Source organism: Crassostrea angulata, chromosome 9, assembly GCF_025612915.1.
Source record: "Crassostrea angulata isolate pt1a10 chromosome 9, ASM2561291v2, whole genome shotgun sequence".
NCBI lineage: Eukaryota > Metazoa > Mollusca > Bivalvia > Ostreida > Ostreidae > Magallana > Magallana angulata.
The window spans coordinates 12,483,951-12,500,425 of NC_069119.1; the positions used below are offsets into that span (position 1 = coordinate 12,483,951).

At 32.1% G+C, this 16,475-nt stretch overlaps 2 protein-coding genes across 3 annotated transcripts in view; both read left to right on the plus strand.

The window, feature by feature from the left end:
- The window catches only part of LOC128162923 (telomere-associated protein RIF1-like), a 29,440-nt gene extending 25,751 nt beyond the window's left edge, over positions 1–3,689 (plus strand). Inside the window, exons 30-35 of one of the 2 annotated variants that reach the window (XM_052826341.1) lie at positions 123–254; positions 553–603; positions 1,229–1,374; positions 1,852–2,063; positions 2,384–2,491; positions 2,693–3,689. In XM_052826341.1, the coding sequence (XP_052682301.1) occupies positions 123–254; positions 553–603; positions 1,229–1,374; positions 1,852–2,063; positions 2,384–2,491; positions 2,693–3,036 (993 nt within the window). In that variant the 3' untranslated portion in view covers positions 3,037–3,689. The remainder of the gene's footprint in view (positions 1–122; positions 255–552; positions 604–1,228; positions 1,375–1,851; positions 2,064–2,383; positions 2,492–2,692) is intronic. The other variant, XM_052826343.1, reaches the window with a different exon arrangement.
- A 504-nt stretch (positions 3,690–4,193) lies between these two features.
- LOC128162924 (protein Abitram-like) lies at positions 4,194–15,589 on the plus strand. Its single transcript, XM_052826344.1, has 5 exons — positions 4,194–4,315; positions 4,619–4,670; positions 8,339–8,465; positions 10,764–10,910; positions 15,388–15,589. Exons 1-5 carry the CDS (start codon positions 4,210–4,212, stop codon positions 15,502–15,504), a joined length of 549 nt encoding a protein of 182 aa, XP_052682304.1. The 5' UTR covers positions 4,194–4,209; the 3' UTR covers positions 15,505–15,589.
- Positions 15,590–16,475: the final 886 nt, after the last annotated feature.

Here is a 16,475-nt window from a genome sequence, read left to right on the forward strand (position 1 = left end):
GATTTCTGCTAAATTCTTTGATTTCTCAATCAGAAGAAGCAGAGGTGTATGTTCTTTGCGAAAATGATCCTTGTAGTTTTACTTTCCGTTTAAAATAAGTGGCCTATGATTTTTTTCTACAGAAGAAACAGAGACGAGTGTCCTTCGCTGACCCCGTGACCTGTACTGGTACCCCTCTGTCTGAGGCGGCTGCTTCTCCCACCCCCAGCACAGTGTCCATTTGCTCCAACCCAGACCTCAGCAGTAAGAGCTGTGTAAGTACCGGACAGTGTATGTGTACTGGGATGTTGTATCGGATGTTGTCATACATATACTTTTACCTCATCACAGTGAATTTTGGCTGGTTTTCTACAATATTCAATGACCTGATATCATGGATGTAGTGAAAAAAAAGCAAATTAAATAGTTTAAATTATTATATTTAAGGGAAAAAAAACAACTGTTAAGAATAAAAAAAGCAATTTGCAGGGGTAAGAGCTATTTTCTAAAAGCAAATGGTTGAAGTTTCATTTTTAGAAAACTGTCATCAATTCAATTAAATTGCCATTTCAGCTGTTTTCCAACACATCTTCAGCAGCACAGGCCAATGAAGAAGGAAGCCAGGTATGTGTTCAATTTAATGTATTGAACTCTTTTAATTGTGGTTGTTGGTTGTAAGTTGGCCAAGTAGGCAAAATACATGTACATTGTATACATCACATCACGTGCAGTTTATAGGAGCCCGTCCTATGATATCGTGGTAGTTAAATCATTTTGTCGAAAAATCTATCAATACGAAAATATTTCCAGAAACTTATAAATGTTATTGTTAGATTCCTCTATGATATACCTCAGTGATGTTCAGCATGTCTCTGTTTACTATGTCTAAAAATATCCCGATGTCAAATGTCAAATTCAGCGCGTGCTACTATTCGTACACAGAAATACTGCGATACCATAGAACCCGCGATATGATAGGAAACGAGTATAAATTCACTAAGTGGCAGATATTGAATTGCAAAAATATAATGATACTTCACCTTAAAAAACATGTAATTTGAACAAAACCCAGAGAACTAAATGAATTGCCATCAACATCACAGCCAAAATGCATTTCTCTACATTCCTGATGCATTAAAACTGCTATTGTTCTTTCCTTCATTGACTTTAAACACAACATTATGTACATGTGTTAGCTTTATTCAAATGATCAGCTTTTTCAAATTGTTTGTTTCTACATTTTTTCTAGACCCAGGAATCACAGGTGCCCTCCACCCTGGGTAGTTACGCCAGCGTGACTGAGTCTCAGCTCACCATGGAGCCTGTCTACCCCGAGCTGGTGGACTGCTCACAGACCGTGGACAGGGTGCTGCCCCAGCTGACCACCTCTATGTGGTGAGTGCTCTCACTTCATAAAACAGGGATGGAATTTTTCTGCGAAAAAAACCTCAAAGTTTAGATCAATATTTATACACTCCTGCATCAAATTGATGCAAATAAGTACTTGTATTTGTAAATAATGAACAGCAGTTTTTCATGTTAAAAACCTTCATTTCTGCAGATTTGAAAGTCATAATGGTGCAGACTTTCTAAACTGATTTTATTTTCTTCCTCCTCCTCCTTTACCTATCGCATATCAGTCAGTATCTCATAGTTCTTCAGGTTACATGTAGTTTTGATCACATGATTAACACACCTGGACCAATCTCAATTTCAATGGAAAATTCAAATTAAGATTTAACTAAAGGAATTTGATACACAGTTCAATAAACTTTCAAAATGGAATTTCATAGCATAAATAGGATATCTTGTCATATTTTACTTTTAAATGTTGATATTGAAACATTGAACCATATATTGATGTTTATGCAGGTCGCGTGGTCTAGGACAACTTGTGAAGGCTCGTAATATCCACACGATAGGTGACTTATCTCGTCTCTCAGAAAAGGAAATAGACAACTTGCCAATCAAATCCCCAAAAGTTCCAACAGTCAGAAAAGTGCTCAGGACATTTGTATCTCATCAGGAAAGTCGAAAACCTACAATTAAACCCACAAAGGCTGATGACTCGAATGAGAAAACTGGTGAGTAATCGGGATCACAGCTTGAAATCTTTCAAACCTCATGTGTTATATTATCACTTCTCTCTCTCAAAAAATTTTTTTTTGCACTTCTGAATTATTATATTTAAAGCATCATAATCATGCATTGTATGTCTGCAGAATGTGAAATTAAATTAAAAAAAAATATCACTTAAACATGTTTGGCTGTGCTGTGAATTTGTAAATTTTTCATGCTTTTCAAAGTAGTATTTAAATCAAATATTCTTTTACTCATTTTACTTTAATGTTAAAAAAATAAGGTTTTGGTTTGTTATTACACGTACATATGTTCTTTTCTGTAGGTGATAGATCTTCTGCGATTGTAGCGGAAAATAATCCTGGAAGAGGAGATGAAATGGAGGTGCTGCCCTCTATGGAAGAAGATCTAGGCAGATTATCTCCCATTAAGAGTAAGTCTGCTTTTATCTGCATGTACATTGAAGGTTTTTTTTTGTGAATCATGTATGGTATTTTGAAAGACAAGTTTGATGTAACTTGTATTACTTTACATTTTATACCTTAGGCATTTCTATTCTTAAGATAAACGATAATGATTTGCATTTATTAAGTTTGATTTTTTTAAATTTAAATTTTTCTGTTATTCAAATTAGAAAGTGCAAATGAAGACCTGAACAGGAGTATAGCGGATGAGATGGGTAGCACTGAAGATCTGTTGGAAAAAGAGAACCAATGGGGAACAGAGGAAGGGGAGAGTTCCATAGGATTTATTCCAAGCTCATCCATCACTTCGGAACCAGTAGAGGAGCAGGCATTATCCGAGACCAAGGGATCCGTCACGGAAGATCTGGACAAGATGTCCGGATTGTTATCCATGGAGTCTCTGTCCTCACTAAGAACCAACGAACTGTTTGAGGCGCATCAGAAACTGCTTAGCATGGCCAACACTGTTGCCACTGCCATGAAAAGACGGTGCTGTTCTCCCGATAAAAGTTGACATGTCTTTTACTATTGACAGTAATGTTAAATTCCATTGTGTAATATATACAGTCATGTATGTACCGTATGTGTTCTGGATTTATAATTTTTTTATGCAGACTTATAAATATTTACATGTAAATGTATTATTATATTCTATTGCTTGTAAACTGTAGTAACGGTAGTTAACGCTTTTGTGACTATTCAGAAAGTTTCTTTCAAACTAGAAAGAATGGAGCATTTCTTCTTAGGGGCACATGTGCTGATGTCAAAGTGAATAAATTCCATTCCACATGGAGATGTGTTCACTCCATTGTCTTTGGACTCCATGTATAGTTTTTGACATCTATTAGCGTATTTAAAACACAGAGAAGCTAAAACCATGTTTTATATTTGAATGTAATAATGTTGTAAATCAATGGAGCATTGAATTAAAATTGATTCTCTAATTCTTTATTTGAAATCAATATTCAAATGCATGAATATATTTATTTCAATATAAGATTAAATTGCAATTTTATTTGCAACTGGACATAAATATAAGATACATGTAATTTATTTTTTGGAAGTTAAAGAACTTTGCATGTGTATATCCACTGGTTTTGGGATTGTATGTAGAAAATCAAGTAATCACCCCTTGCAGTGAATGGCAGCAAAATGGTTTTATATTGCCCCAAAAAACCCCAAAAAACGAAAGAGTGAAAGGTTGAATAAAAGTGAGGAAATACAGTCTGGTGACATGTCTGATTAAAAAGGGTGTAAATTTATGTCTAATCTAATTTATACATACATTTTTTTTGTTTTAGAATGTCATGTTTCAGAGATGTGATGAAATTAAATCTACTTGCATCTGATATTTTTCTGTTTTTGTTGTTCTTCTAACATTGAGCTGAATAGAATGTATAAGTTGGGCATTTCAATTGACTTGTTGTTTTATTATTGTGATGAAGATTTAAATATTGAAAGTTTTTGAAGGAACAAATTAAGTTTGTAGAGATTTCCTTGCATATTTGATACATGAGACAGGTACTGTTTAGTGCTGAAATTCTGTTTAATTCTGAAATATCGAGTAAAGGTGGGTTTTTTTTACTTCGTTGTTGATGAATTTTAATTCACGCGTAAGTGAATATTAGTTATGACCAAATTATTCGAATAGTATTAGAACGAGTTACTTAAAACTTCGACTTCCGGAATGGCAGACGACAATCAACAACATGATTTTGAGGGAAGTAAGAGACTATTGGAGTCTGAACACCCGTCACTTGTGGATCGGTATTATCAATCTAGATATCTAATAGGTAAGTATTTTTATTTTCATGATTATACCGCAGATACGCATCGCGATTAAAACTGCAGAACTTGAAAAATGAAAAGGGATAGAGTAAATTCGAAATGATATCATTTCCATAGAAAAAATAATTTCGGTAAGATTGTTTCGACGAATTTCGGTGACATTTAAGAAAAAAGGCTGAACTTCATTTGAAATTTAAAGTTTATCTCAGACATAATCATCAACAAAATAGTGCAATCATGGTAATGTTGTGAAACATTGCCAAGCGAAAACATTTTTAAAAGAATTCATAGAAATGTCATCTCTTTAGATTCACAGTCCAAGAAAAATGAAGACATTTGTATTTTGACACATTCTAACAGGTTAGTATTATAGTACTGGTTTTATTTATGGGGCTATGGGTTTTGTTTTAAATAGCAAAAAAAAAAAAAAACCTCTTGTGATATATTTTGATTTTGTTTTGCTTGTATATGGGCTTACGCCTTTACTGATTCTCTATAGTCTGTCCCAAGTTATTGCTTCCATCACTTTTTGAGGATTTTTAATAAAAATACACACACCTGTAAAAGAAGTACAGTTGAAATCGATGAAATTGAAAATATCCAAGATATCTTCATTGACAAATCGACTCTTTTCACTCATAAAAGTTTACAGGAACAAAAACAAATATCTTACGGAGATTTATAATGGGAAATGTTTACATCTTTTCTCCATTCGGTGGTACTCGGCACATCTCGCGCAATTTTTCAATGTTATCATCAGGACCTATTAATGGCTGATGCAATTCAAAATCCCCGTAGACTTTTTATTTTGGGATGTTTTTGAAACATGAAGCAGTAAAGGGGGCGATTCAAAACAGATAATCTGGACATTTTTCATATTAGTGGATGAAAGAAGTTTTAGCACAAAGGTATTTATTATTATCGAAATATCAAGCAAAAGTGGTGGAAACAAAAACTCGTGACAGTTAGAGTATAGACTGTCCCCAATATGCAGAGGTTGACTTTAGCCCATCATTGGTGAATTTGACCCCCCCCCCCCCCATTTGTTGGTAAAACACCTTTATGGTACCCTAATTATACGAATAACATTTTTCTAAAAACTGGCAACATGCTTACCACCTTGAATAATTATATATCGCATGTTTAAACTTCATAATGAGCCGATTTACACGTTTGGGCATTTTCAAGGGTCAAAATCACATGTATCCCAGAAGTTGCACGTAATCAATGTGTTTCTTTTTAGAAATAAAACAATTTTATTCTAAGTGAAATTGCTTGATTCATTTCTCAGACTCTCTACTTTTAATACTTATCCATGAAAATAAAAAACAATTACAGCTTATGAAAACAATTAATGATCTCCTATAGGCCTCCATAAAATGTATGTTTTTCAAGGTCGTCATTTAATAATATCAATATCTGTTATCTGCAATTTTTTTCCCCCACTTTCCTATCAATTTGCTAGACATATTTTCATTCATAATATTTATTGAAAATTACAGTAAATAATGTGAACAGATATAGAAATCATATATTTATCATACTGCTTTTAGTTTTGTCTTTTCTCTGAATGGCCTACATCTCAAGCCATGGTCTGAAGTCCACATAGCTCTCTCCTACATGTACCAATTATGGCTGTTTGAACACAGAGTGTTGTAAAGCTTAATATTCATGTGTCAATCATCTGTCTAATTGTTACATCATGTTTTAACCTGTTAAATATCTACTTGCACTGTGAATTTGTTACCACATCAGCAGTTACATAATCTTTTATGTAAACTGCTACCAGAGGGGCTTGTGTAGAAAGAAAAAGCATTGTTGAAAAAGTTTTTTAATTAGTTTTATAAAATTTTAAAAATATTTTAAATTATTTTTTTCTACAAAAGCCCCTGTGCTGCGTTTGGATGATAAAAGGTCATATCAAATTAAATTAAGAACAAAAAGGCATTATTCACCTTTTTTCTTAACAGTGAAAGTCTTACAACCACCATGACCGAAGATGGTCTTTCACAATTTATGGTTCAAATAAGTTTAATACTGTGGAATCATCAAATTTCATGGGGGCCAATTTTCGTGGATGGCTTAAATTTTACAGGTTTGTGGGGACGTAATTTCGTGCATTCTTAAGCCCCTTTCACAATTGGCGCACGAGCACTTTACAACACTTTGCGACCGGAATTTTTTAGATTCGCACAAGCTCTCTCATACGTTGCACGAGCTCTCGCATTCGTTGCATGCGTTTTAGTGCTCGCATCAAGTCTCCTCAAAATAGTGGACATGCACACTATTCAGACGCAACCAAATGCAGTCCAAATCACCGCAGTGCAATGCACGAACATTATCACTAACGTTTTTACAAAGTTTTGTTAACTTGCAAGAGTGATGCATGATTTTTAAAGGTCGTAAGATGAATCGCAGTTGTTAATGCGTTTATTGTGCGACCATGAGACTGTTGCTCAACATGCTCGTGTTGTCTTGCAATGTTTTACTATCATTGCACGACTTATCAGTAATATGCCATGCTTTGCCACTAGTATATATATCCTATATAAGCATCTCTTTTTCAGACCACAATTCAACAATATACATTTATTGCATGATGATGAGGGAAATAGGAAGATTTATTTCTCCAAGAAAAGTCATATTTTCCCAGGGCATCGCCCGCGGGAAATAAGTTTTTCTGGGGGAATAAATCTTCATATTCCCTGAACATTAATGCAATAAACGGACAACATATGATTATACAAAATACCTTAATCTCTAAAAATTGTTTGATTTCCTCTGTTACTCTCATTTTTCTTTCATAATTTCGAATCATAGATAGTTAAGTTGGTTTTGTGATATATAGAGAATCAGAATGATTTAAATATTTTTGATTTAATCATACTTGTCTACATCATGTGCTCATATCGGCTCTTTCATTCCTATGAAATCGCCCTGTCACGTGACTTTCTAGACCAATCAAATATAACAGAATAATCATATTGAGGTATAATAATAAATGCTTCTGCATCTCTGTTTCTTCTTGTGCCGCATGTTCTCTCGCTTTCAACTATGTCTATTGAAGAGTGTCGGAAATGGGCGGTATATATACCCCCTCTGACTCACACGAGCCTTCTTACCATGGAACGCATGATCGCACGTCCAATCGCATTGGCGCGCGTTCAATCGTCTGATCACCTGGTCTCTCGCGTGATCCTATCGCATTATCTTTCAACAGTCGCTTTCATTGTAAAACAGTAGCATATAATAGATGCAAGATATATCGCAAGATTTAATGCGTTTACATCGCACAACGCTCACTTATATCGTGTGAATTTCGTACGAATACTTTTTTCAAATGCGATTATTTCGGCAACAGTTTAGGATTCATATCTAATTTTATCGGTCGCACGAATATTCAGTCGCTTCTGCTCGTGCGCCAATTGTGAAAGAGGCTTTATATATCTACAAATCTACAAATTTAAAGGAAAAATGACTTTATTACCCTAATTTATCAATTCCCGGAGGATGTTATGCCACCACGAAATCTAATGATTCCACAGTATATATTTTTGAGATTTTGTTTTGTAATTTATATTGTATTGGGACTTTGCTGCTTTGAATTTGTCAAGTTTGTTTGAACTCAGTTAATTAAAGGACATATTTTATATGATAAAGGTAGTAATTATTTCTGTGAACTACCTTTTTTCTGACTTAACAATCCATTTCAACTATATATGCAATGAATCATCCATTTTAATTCATTAATGATCAATATTTGATGAATTCATTTTACGTTAAATTGTTAATGACTCAAACAGTATGAACTTTACTGTTGTCTATTATGAAGTTACATCGATTTTATATACAAGTACCAATACTTGTAAATTACTTTGTTTCGTGAAGTCATATGTATATATACAAAAATTTCAGTGAACAACTGCAGACACAAAAATCTAATATTAGTATAAAAAAAATAATTTATGTATACTGATTATGACTTAAATTTCATTGTTGAACATACACTTTGACATGTTTGATTACAGAATATGTATAGTAACAGTGGCTGAATGGCATCCTTTATTGAGGGAAAAGAAGACAATATCTCAGATCAGTTATGATGTGGAGGGGGTAAACAGAATGGACAATAAGATATCTGGAAAAGGAAAGAGGGTATGATAGAAGTATCGTTTTTATTATGAATATAGCAAGTTGTTAAGTACTACTGCAGGGGAAAGTCAGACAGCAACAGTTGGCAATCAGTTGAAGTATGGAAAAGGCCAGACAAAATCAGTATGTTGTCTGTAATAATAAAGATCTGGTAAGGCAACAACAGTTAGATAATTATCAGTAGAAAATTAGGAGAGAGTGAAAACAACAGCAGTAAGTTATCATTAGAGATCCATAAATATATCAAAATTTATATAATTATAAACAAGGAAAAGAGTAAAACAGCAGCAGTTATGGGTAAAATTAAAAAAGGTACATGTATGTCTGCTGCAGAAAGTTATCAGTTACTTTTCAATGAAAAAAGGTTTATACCACGGAAGTTATCTATTAATGAAAGCGAGAAAACATTAGACAACATTAGTACGTAGTACTACGCTATCAGGAAAATCAGAAAATGGTAATTAAGACATCTGTAGCTTAAAAAAAAAGAAATAAAGAAAAAACTAGTGTTTAAATTTCTCTTAATTGAAAAGCAAAAAACAGTAAAACAGCAGTATTAAGTGTTTTGGGAAAAGAGAAATTGATAGGAGAACAGCATTATTTTATTATGATCAGTATGAATAAATTAGAGGAAACCTGGCTGAAGTAAAAAAAAAAACATGGAAGAAAAGAGCAACAGGCTATCAGTAAACATCTTTAAAAAATTAAGTTATTGAAATTTTCATTCCATGATGAAAAAAGAATTCTTTTCCAATTTAAACCATTATGCTAAATGAAAAAAATGGATTGAAAGCAACTTATTTTGATAAACTATATGAACGAAGTAAAGAAATTTACAAATCAAGGGCAAATTATAAACTGCCATTGACTTCACTTTGGTCATTTTCTTTAGAAATAAGATTTGGAGACATCTCAAGGCCATATGTCAGGCCCATTTAAAAATTGTTTTGGTCAGGTGTTGGTGGTGTCAAATTTTGAAGAAAAAAAGTTAAAATAAATCCCATTCTTCTAACTGACCATAAGCCTATATGTATCAGTGACAATGACTTGGCAATATTTCTCAATTTAGTACATGTACATTTAACAGCTATGTGACGTGGCAGTCACATGTACTAGTATGAAAAAAGAAAACATTTCTAAATCAACTTTAATTATTAGATTTCATCATTGTAATCTGTGTAAATAACTTGAGTGTATAATTTAATTCATGTCACAGTATGAAGGGTGCCAAATAATTGTTTAAAGCATACAATTTGTTCTAATAATTGACCTCTGAAAGTACTCTTAAAGTACATGTACATATTGAACATAATTTACCATTATTCCAATGTGGTAATATTTTCATAAATCTTACAGACAGAGTAATTGTTAAGAGAGTTTACTGATTTTTACACACTATGATAAATTTTGCAAAATATCTTTTTGACATACAAGTTCAGTTTTTTATGAACCTGCTCTGGATGAAGAAATGAGATGGGTGTTGGTTTTCAATTTTTTTTTCAAATAACTTTAATGTAATTGTAAATTTAGCAGTAAAACTTAAAATTCTGACATTAAGAGTAAATAAGTTTTTCTAAAATGTGAATATAATAGTATAGTAGTGTCATCCTGAGACAAACTGGGTTTTTTCTTTTCTAGAATGTCTGCTTTGACAGGTTAAAAGTTCAACCTGACACGTGGATTCCAAATGTAACAGACAAGTGAACTTTGTCTTTTTTTAACCAAACTTTAAACTTTTGCTGATAGTAAATCATACAATCTTCAATAGAGACAATGTGCTACACTTTTAGTAAAAGCAGTCTGGATCTGGTTGCATTTTCTAGATGAAGAATTATGCTGAGTTATTTCTCTGGTTGAAGGGGGGTTGGGGCATTTTGGTAAAAAGTTACCAGCGATTCATTTATTTGATGTGAAGCCCAAAGATTTATTTGAATTAGATTTTCTTGAGTGCTTAAAAAAACCTCAATTTTGTATATAAGAAATCAACGTGAATATAGAATTCTTGAAAATAATACAGTCAAACCATGATATCTTGAATGTTGATGTCTTGTTACATGTAATATGAATATGAAAAGTTTGCTACATTGATAATAGTTATACCGTATCATTTATATAAAATGAGTCATTTTTAAAAGTTTTTTTCTGGTCCCAATTAGTTTGAGATGATGACGTCTAGCTGTTATATTTTCTTTCAAAGACTCTGCTAAATTAATTACATGGTTGAACGAGATTGATTATACATATTCTTAAAGCTTCACAAGATACAACAGGAGGATTAACATTTTGGTTTCTGTATTTCAGGGAGCACAACTCTTGACTCCTTCATCTCCGTTATGTGAGGTCACTTGTACTGACGGTTCTAAGTACATCATAACCTGTGGAGTACGAGGTCAGCTTATTGAAGTGAATGAAACTCTTCTTAAATCTCCAGATCTCTTGTCACTAAAGGTAAACTGGGATTAGTTCAATGTTTACTCATATAAAGTAACATTTATAGAAAAATCAGTTCACAATTTGCTATATAAAGTAATGATGAAAAGAAAATCTTTTCATAATTTGATCATATAAAGTAATGATAAAATAAAAATCATTTCATAATTTAATCTGACATGAAAAGTAATGATGAAAAGAAAATTATTTCATAATTTGATCATATAAAGTAATGATAAAAAAAAAATCATTTCATAATTTCATTATAAAAAGTAATGATGAAAATAAAGTCATTTCATAATTTGATCATATAAAGTAATGATAAAATATAAATCATTTCATAGTTTTATCTGACATGTAAAGTAATGATTAAAAGAAAATCATTTCATAATTTGATCATATAAAGTAATGATGAAAAGAAAATCATTTCATAATTTAATCATGTAAAGTAATGATAAAATGAAAATCATTCCATAATTTGATCAATGACATATAAAGTCATAACTAGATAACATTTAGGTACCTCACTACACCTAGAGACTTATACTCTATAGGATACTCTGTCACAAGATGGTGTTTTAAGTGATCTGTTAAATTGTTGATACCAATTGGTTTGTTGAATATCGCCATAGATCAGTGGTCAAAGTATAGGGCTTGTGAACCACAGATCATGAGTTCGAATCTGCCTGAATGTTTTGTTTATATTTACCGCGTTAAATTTTTGAAAACAAAATAAGACATATTTTGCCTATCTGACATACATACTTCTTATCCATCATGCTATCTATCATAATCAAGTACTTTTTTGCTGATTTGAGAAACCACTACAAAGTGTAGTGAGCCACCTTAACAATATTACTTATTGGGTTTGTTACTGACTGTTTACAGAAATTTGTGGGGTTGGTAAAGTCCATTACCGGCACCACAAATTTCTGTAAACAGTCAGTAACAAACGTAGTAAGTGTTTCGTTTTGTTGAGGACCTAAAGTTTGATATGTAAACAAACAAGGGATAATATATATTAATTAAATTCATAGCTAATTCTCAAATTTTTTACCTTCCTCGTCAGTCGTCTGTGCAAACCTGGATGCCATTGTAGGATCGTAATATTACGTCAAGGGCAAAGGGGGGGTGGGGTGGGGGGGGGGGGGGTCACTCTAAATATTTTAGGGCTTAAAAATTAAAGGTATGGTTGAACGTTTGTGTAAAAAAAATCAGCTCAAATTACGTTACATCCGCCATGTTGCCGTATAAATTTTGACGCCTGCCGTGTTAAGAAATTTATAAGGCAATCACGCTACATGATTCATCCAATGACGTCGGGACATTCTAGTCCGAGGCAAAACAATAAAGTATACATTACATAAATATGGTTGATATTTAACTTCCAAATTTTAACGGCATTTGTTGGGATTTATTAAAAAAAAATTCTTAATTTTTTTTTTGGGGGGGGGGGGGTCATTTTGTTAAAAGTTATGAACCAAATAGTATACATTTTAGCTTATATCTGAAGTCCTTTTAAAGGTATTAAATGCAAAAACAGTATCTCAATTTTAAATTTGGCAATGAATGTATTGGTCTTGTGGTGAGATGTATGAAAACCAAACTGTAGAAATCTAAGTTGAATTCTGTTCATAATATCCATTATTTCATGTTTTTGATATAAATTTTTTGAATTAAATTCATTGAAATATTTAGAATGATTCTTTAAGAGAAAATTTTCCCATACATTAGATTTCTACATCAAATGAATTTGCATTACATATACATTTTTGATATTTGTCCTTGGCACCATGATATAGTACACTTTCACCAGGAAAGTAAAACGTCCCAGTTTTTATTTTCTTTAAGATTATGCATTTATAAATTAAATATTAATTGTTTACAAAAACTAGAATGATTTGAGTTCTGCATATTTTCCACCACCGTTGGCAAAGATTAAAAAAAAATTAGATTGAAGATGAACATTTTCATTCTAAACACGACAAACAAGATTTTAAATTTTATTCAGAGGAAGAAAAAAAAAATGAAAATTGTGTCAATGTTTTTTTCCAAAGTCGCCACAAAGACCCAAGTTTTTTACAAACTGTATGTGACAAGAGTCACGAAGCTTGTGTCTTAGAAGGATTTATAACGTTAGCTTGACCACAAAGGTTACACCTTTCTGTATGATTATGTGATAACAATCCAACAATCTGATTAATATCAGATCCTCGATGCTCCCGTTTAAATGATGTGTCGTAGCGACACATCATTAAAACGGGAGCATCGAGGATCTGATTTTAATCAGATTGACAATCCAAATGCTCATATGCTTCTACAAAGCATGCCTATCAAAATGTAGGCACCATTTGATATGCTAAATTTCTTGATTTCCTACATGAAATACGCATTACCTTTAATTTGAATCAATTTGGATTTTTTTTTAATATAAGAACATTTACTGTTATGATGGATGCAAAAGTTTTGTATCTTCAGTCTTACTAAAGTAATTAAATAAATGCAACATACTGTATCAACTCAACATTCTCAAAATGCCTTAATCATTTATTGTATTTCTAATTCCCCTGTCCTATCAGTATATTTAGACCATGATATGATTTTGGCATTTCTTCATATTATTTTGAAAAGATTTTCAGAAAGCATTTTGGAAATAATCTAGGTTTCCAAAAGAAAGTGAATATATTTGTTTTGATTTAAAAAGTTTGTTAACTAAATTGATTTAAAAAAACAATGTACAACATTATTATTGTTAAGTGAATGAGAATTTTGACGGATCGAAAAAGAAATTGGGTCATTGGAAACGTTAGAAATAATTTAAAGCTATGGATCTTTCAACTCGCTGCATTCATTATTCAAATTAAATTAGGACTCCTATGGACCAATGTTTAAAAAAAAAATAATTATGGTTGTTTCAGAGTACAAATGAAATCGTGCGTAAATTGAATAGATAAAATTAGAAGTCCTATTTAATTAACGCTAATCGTCCATGTTAAGTTCTTTTTACTGCCAGTGGCGGAATTTTTTGTTATCAGCAAATATACTGGAACCTATTTCTGACAACAACGATGTCATTATGTTATTATTAGGAAGAAATTAAAACATCTTTGGCATAACAGCTATATACATTCGGGCTCAAGTAGCGTTTCGCACATTACTGTAGTGGCGATAAGTGGCACTTGTGTCAAATGCCTTGGATATATTTCTGACAAGACAGTAGGAGAAACCATGAGTGTCAAGATCGCTTAGCATTCACCACTTGTCTTGTTGCGGTTTCTGTAATTAATTATAGCATGTGAACAAGTGAGAACGGTCGTTAAATAAATATTTTAATCCGTCTTTGCTCCACTTGGAATGTACGTGTGCCAGAGATGTTATAATATGACATTTAAAGTCGCAGACCTTATTTCATATGAATAAAAAACTAAATATAACATATATCAGAGGTGTGCATATTGCTAGGATTTTGATTTCCAATAATTTATGAAAAAAAATACCAGCTTTTGAACTTAGTCATTTTTTGGCAAAATATTGCATATAGGGTACTCCATTTCACTGGATACGGCTTGACATGGATTATGGATACAGTTCACATAAATGAAAACCCGGTTTGTTGTCACATTGACAGCTTTTCACTTGTTAATTTTTTATTTTTTTAGTTTTTACTTACATTGTTTAAAAGGATGAAGCTTAAAGAGCTTCTAGCCAGTTTTGATGTATCTGAGCGGCATGGTTTGTGTAAAGATGTATTACATTTTTTAATGGGGTCACGGACAAAAGGCATTTTTTCCGTAGTATGTTTGCTGAACCTAGATAAAAGATGTAGGTGGAAAGAATTTGTTAATGACATCTAGGCTTTTTATTTAAAGAAAATTCTCCATACGGTTAGTTAAACTTTGGAAAATCTTCAAACGAATTCAAGGGAAAACTTCAATGTATGAAATCTAATAAGTGTCAAAATCTTATATAACAGATGCTAAGCTATTTCTGCCGATCTAGTTTTACCATCCATTGTTTAATGACTTCTGTATTTTGGTAATTGCTCATGACGTAAAGGTTTTTTGGATTTTGTTTGTTTCTTCGAATTTGTTTAATCTCTCTTTTAAAAAACCCAGATGCTGCAGATGAAGTCAAACAGTACTCGGATTTGGTGTCAAACATTCGATTAAATTGAGAAATCGCGTTGGAATTCGTGTAACGGTCTTTTTGCACTTTACAGAAAAGCATGCGGTATTTTTATACAGGTCGACCTTCAGTCTTTCATCAGTGTTATCATTATAGACAAGGGTAACACGAGGAAGCACCTGCTTTCTATTGATCGAGGCACACGACTTGTTAAACTTGGCGTTCATATAATAACAGATTGTTCATTAAATCTAGCAAATGACGAGAGAGATTCGACAGACCCATCTAACAAAACGCAGAGTATGTTTAACGCAAAAAACATCCGTAAATCTAGTAAAAGGATTATTTCGAATTTATTTCTTTTTTCTAGCCTCAAACAGAGGGATACATAGCAATTGTTCTTCCAAAGCTTGGGGATTTTGAAGGAACAACGAAAAATTTGTTGTCTAAGGATGAATATATCAAAATCCGTTCCTCAGGAACATGACGCATACATGGTGCTTACAAATATTTCTTTTATTCATTTATCATTGTTTCTATACACCACACAATAAAAGCATTGTATAAATATTCCAGATTTTATTTGTCTTTTATTTTTGAGTACTTCACAATAAAAACCTAATCAAATTAAAGTGAAGTACTTATTTTTCTTTTGAGGCAATTTATTGTAATTCGTAGCTTTTCAACTTTACTTTGCCCTTGGGTATAACTAGGTCACAGTTTAATTACCTGATAGAAATTACGATATTTCATATAGTTTTGTAAAATATCATAATGACTAATGTAGATATAAGAATGGTATTCCATCGGTGAAGATTTAAGTGAAAAAATACAATTGTACGTAATATATTTCAATTGTGAATACTTTGATTCCGCCCAAAGAAGAATGAAATAGAAATAACATTTAGCTTTTCTTTTGTAAATAGTAGAACTAATGTCAATATACATGTATGTGTTGTGTATGATATTCCCATTTGGTTGAAATTAAATGTTACATTTGTAAGTTTTTTTACTAAAACTTATTTGATCCACACCACAGAAAAGCATATGGTATAATATAATGCACTATATTTCAAGGAATGTTGATAAAAGAATACATAGAATATGCACATTTATACTTGTCTTCAAAATGAAGACATAATGCTTATAAAATACAAAATGCCTGTATTAGGATAACTGCTTCCTTTTGGTATTTTAACACGTGTAAGATGATATCCATACAATATAATTGAATTTTACATGATAAGTAATTATTGTGAAATGAATTGAAAACCTACTCATTTTCGATAAACCAGCCCGAAATCGCAAAAATGAGAGTAAGATGGTAAACACCATTTGTCAGTGGGAGATTGCATCAAAATACATATACTTGCAATAAAATAATATTGAATGGTTACGAAAAGAGTGAACATCTTAACTGGGAACTTATTTAGAGTATACATAGAAATTAAGATTTGA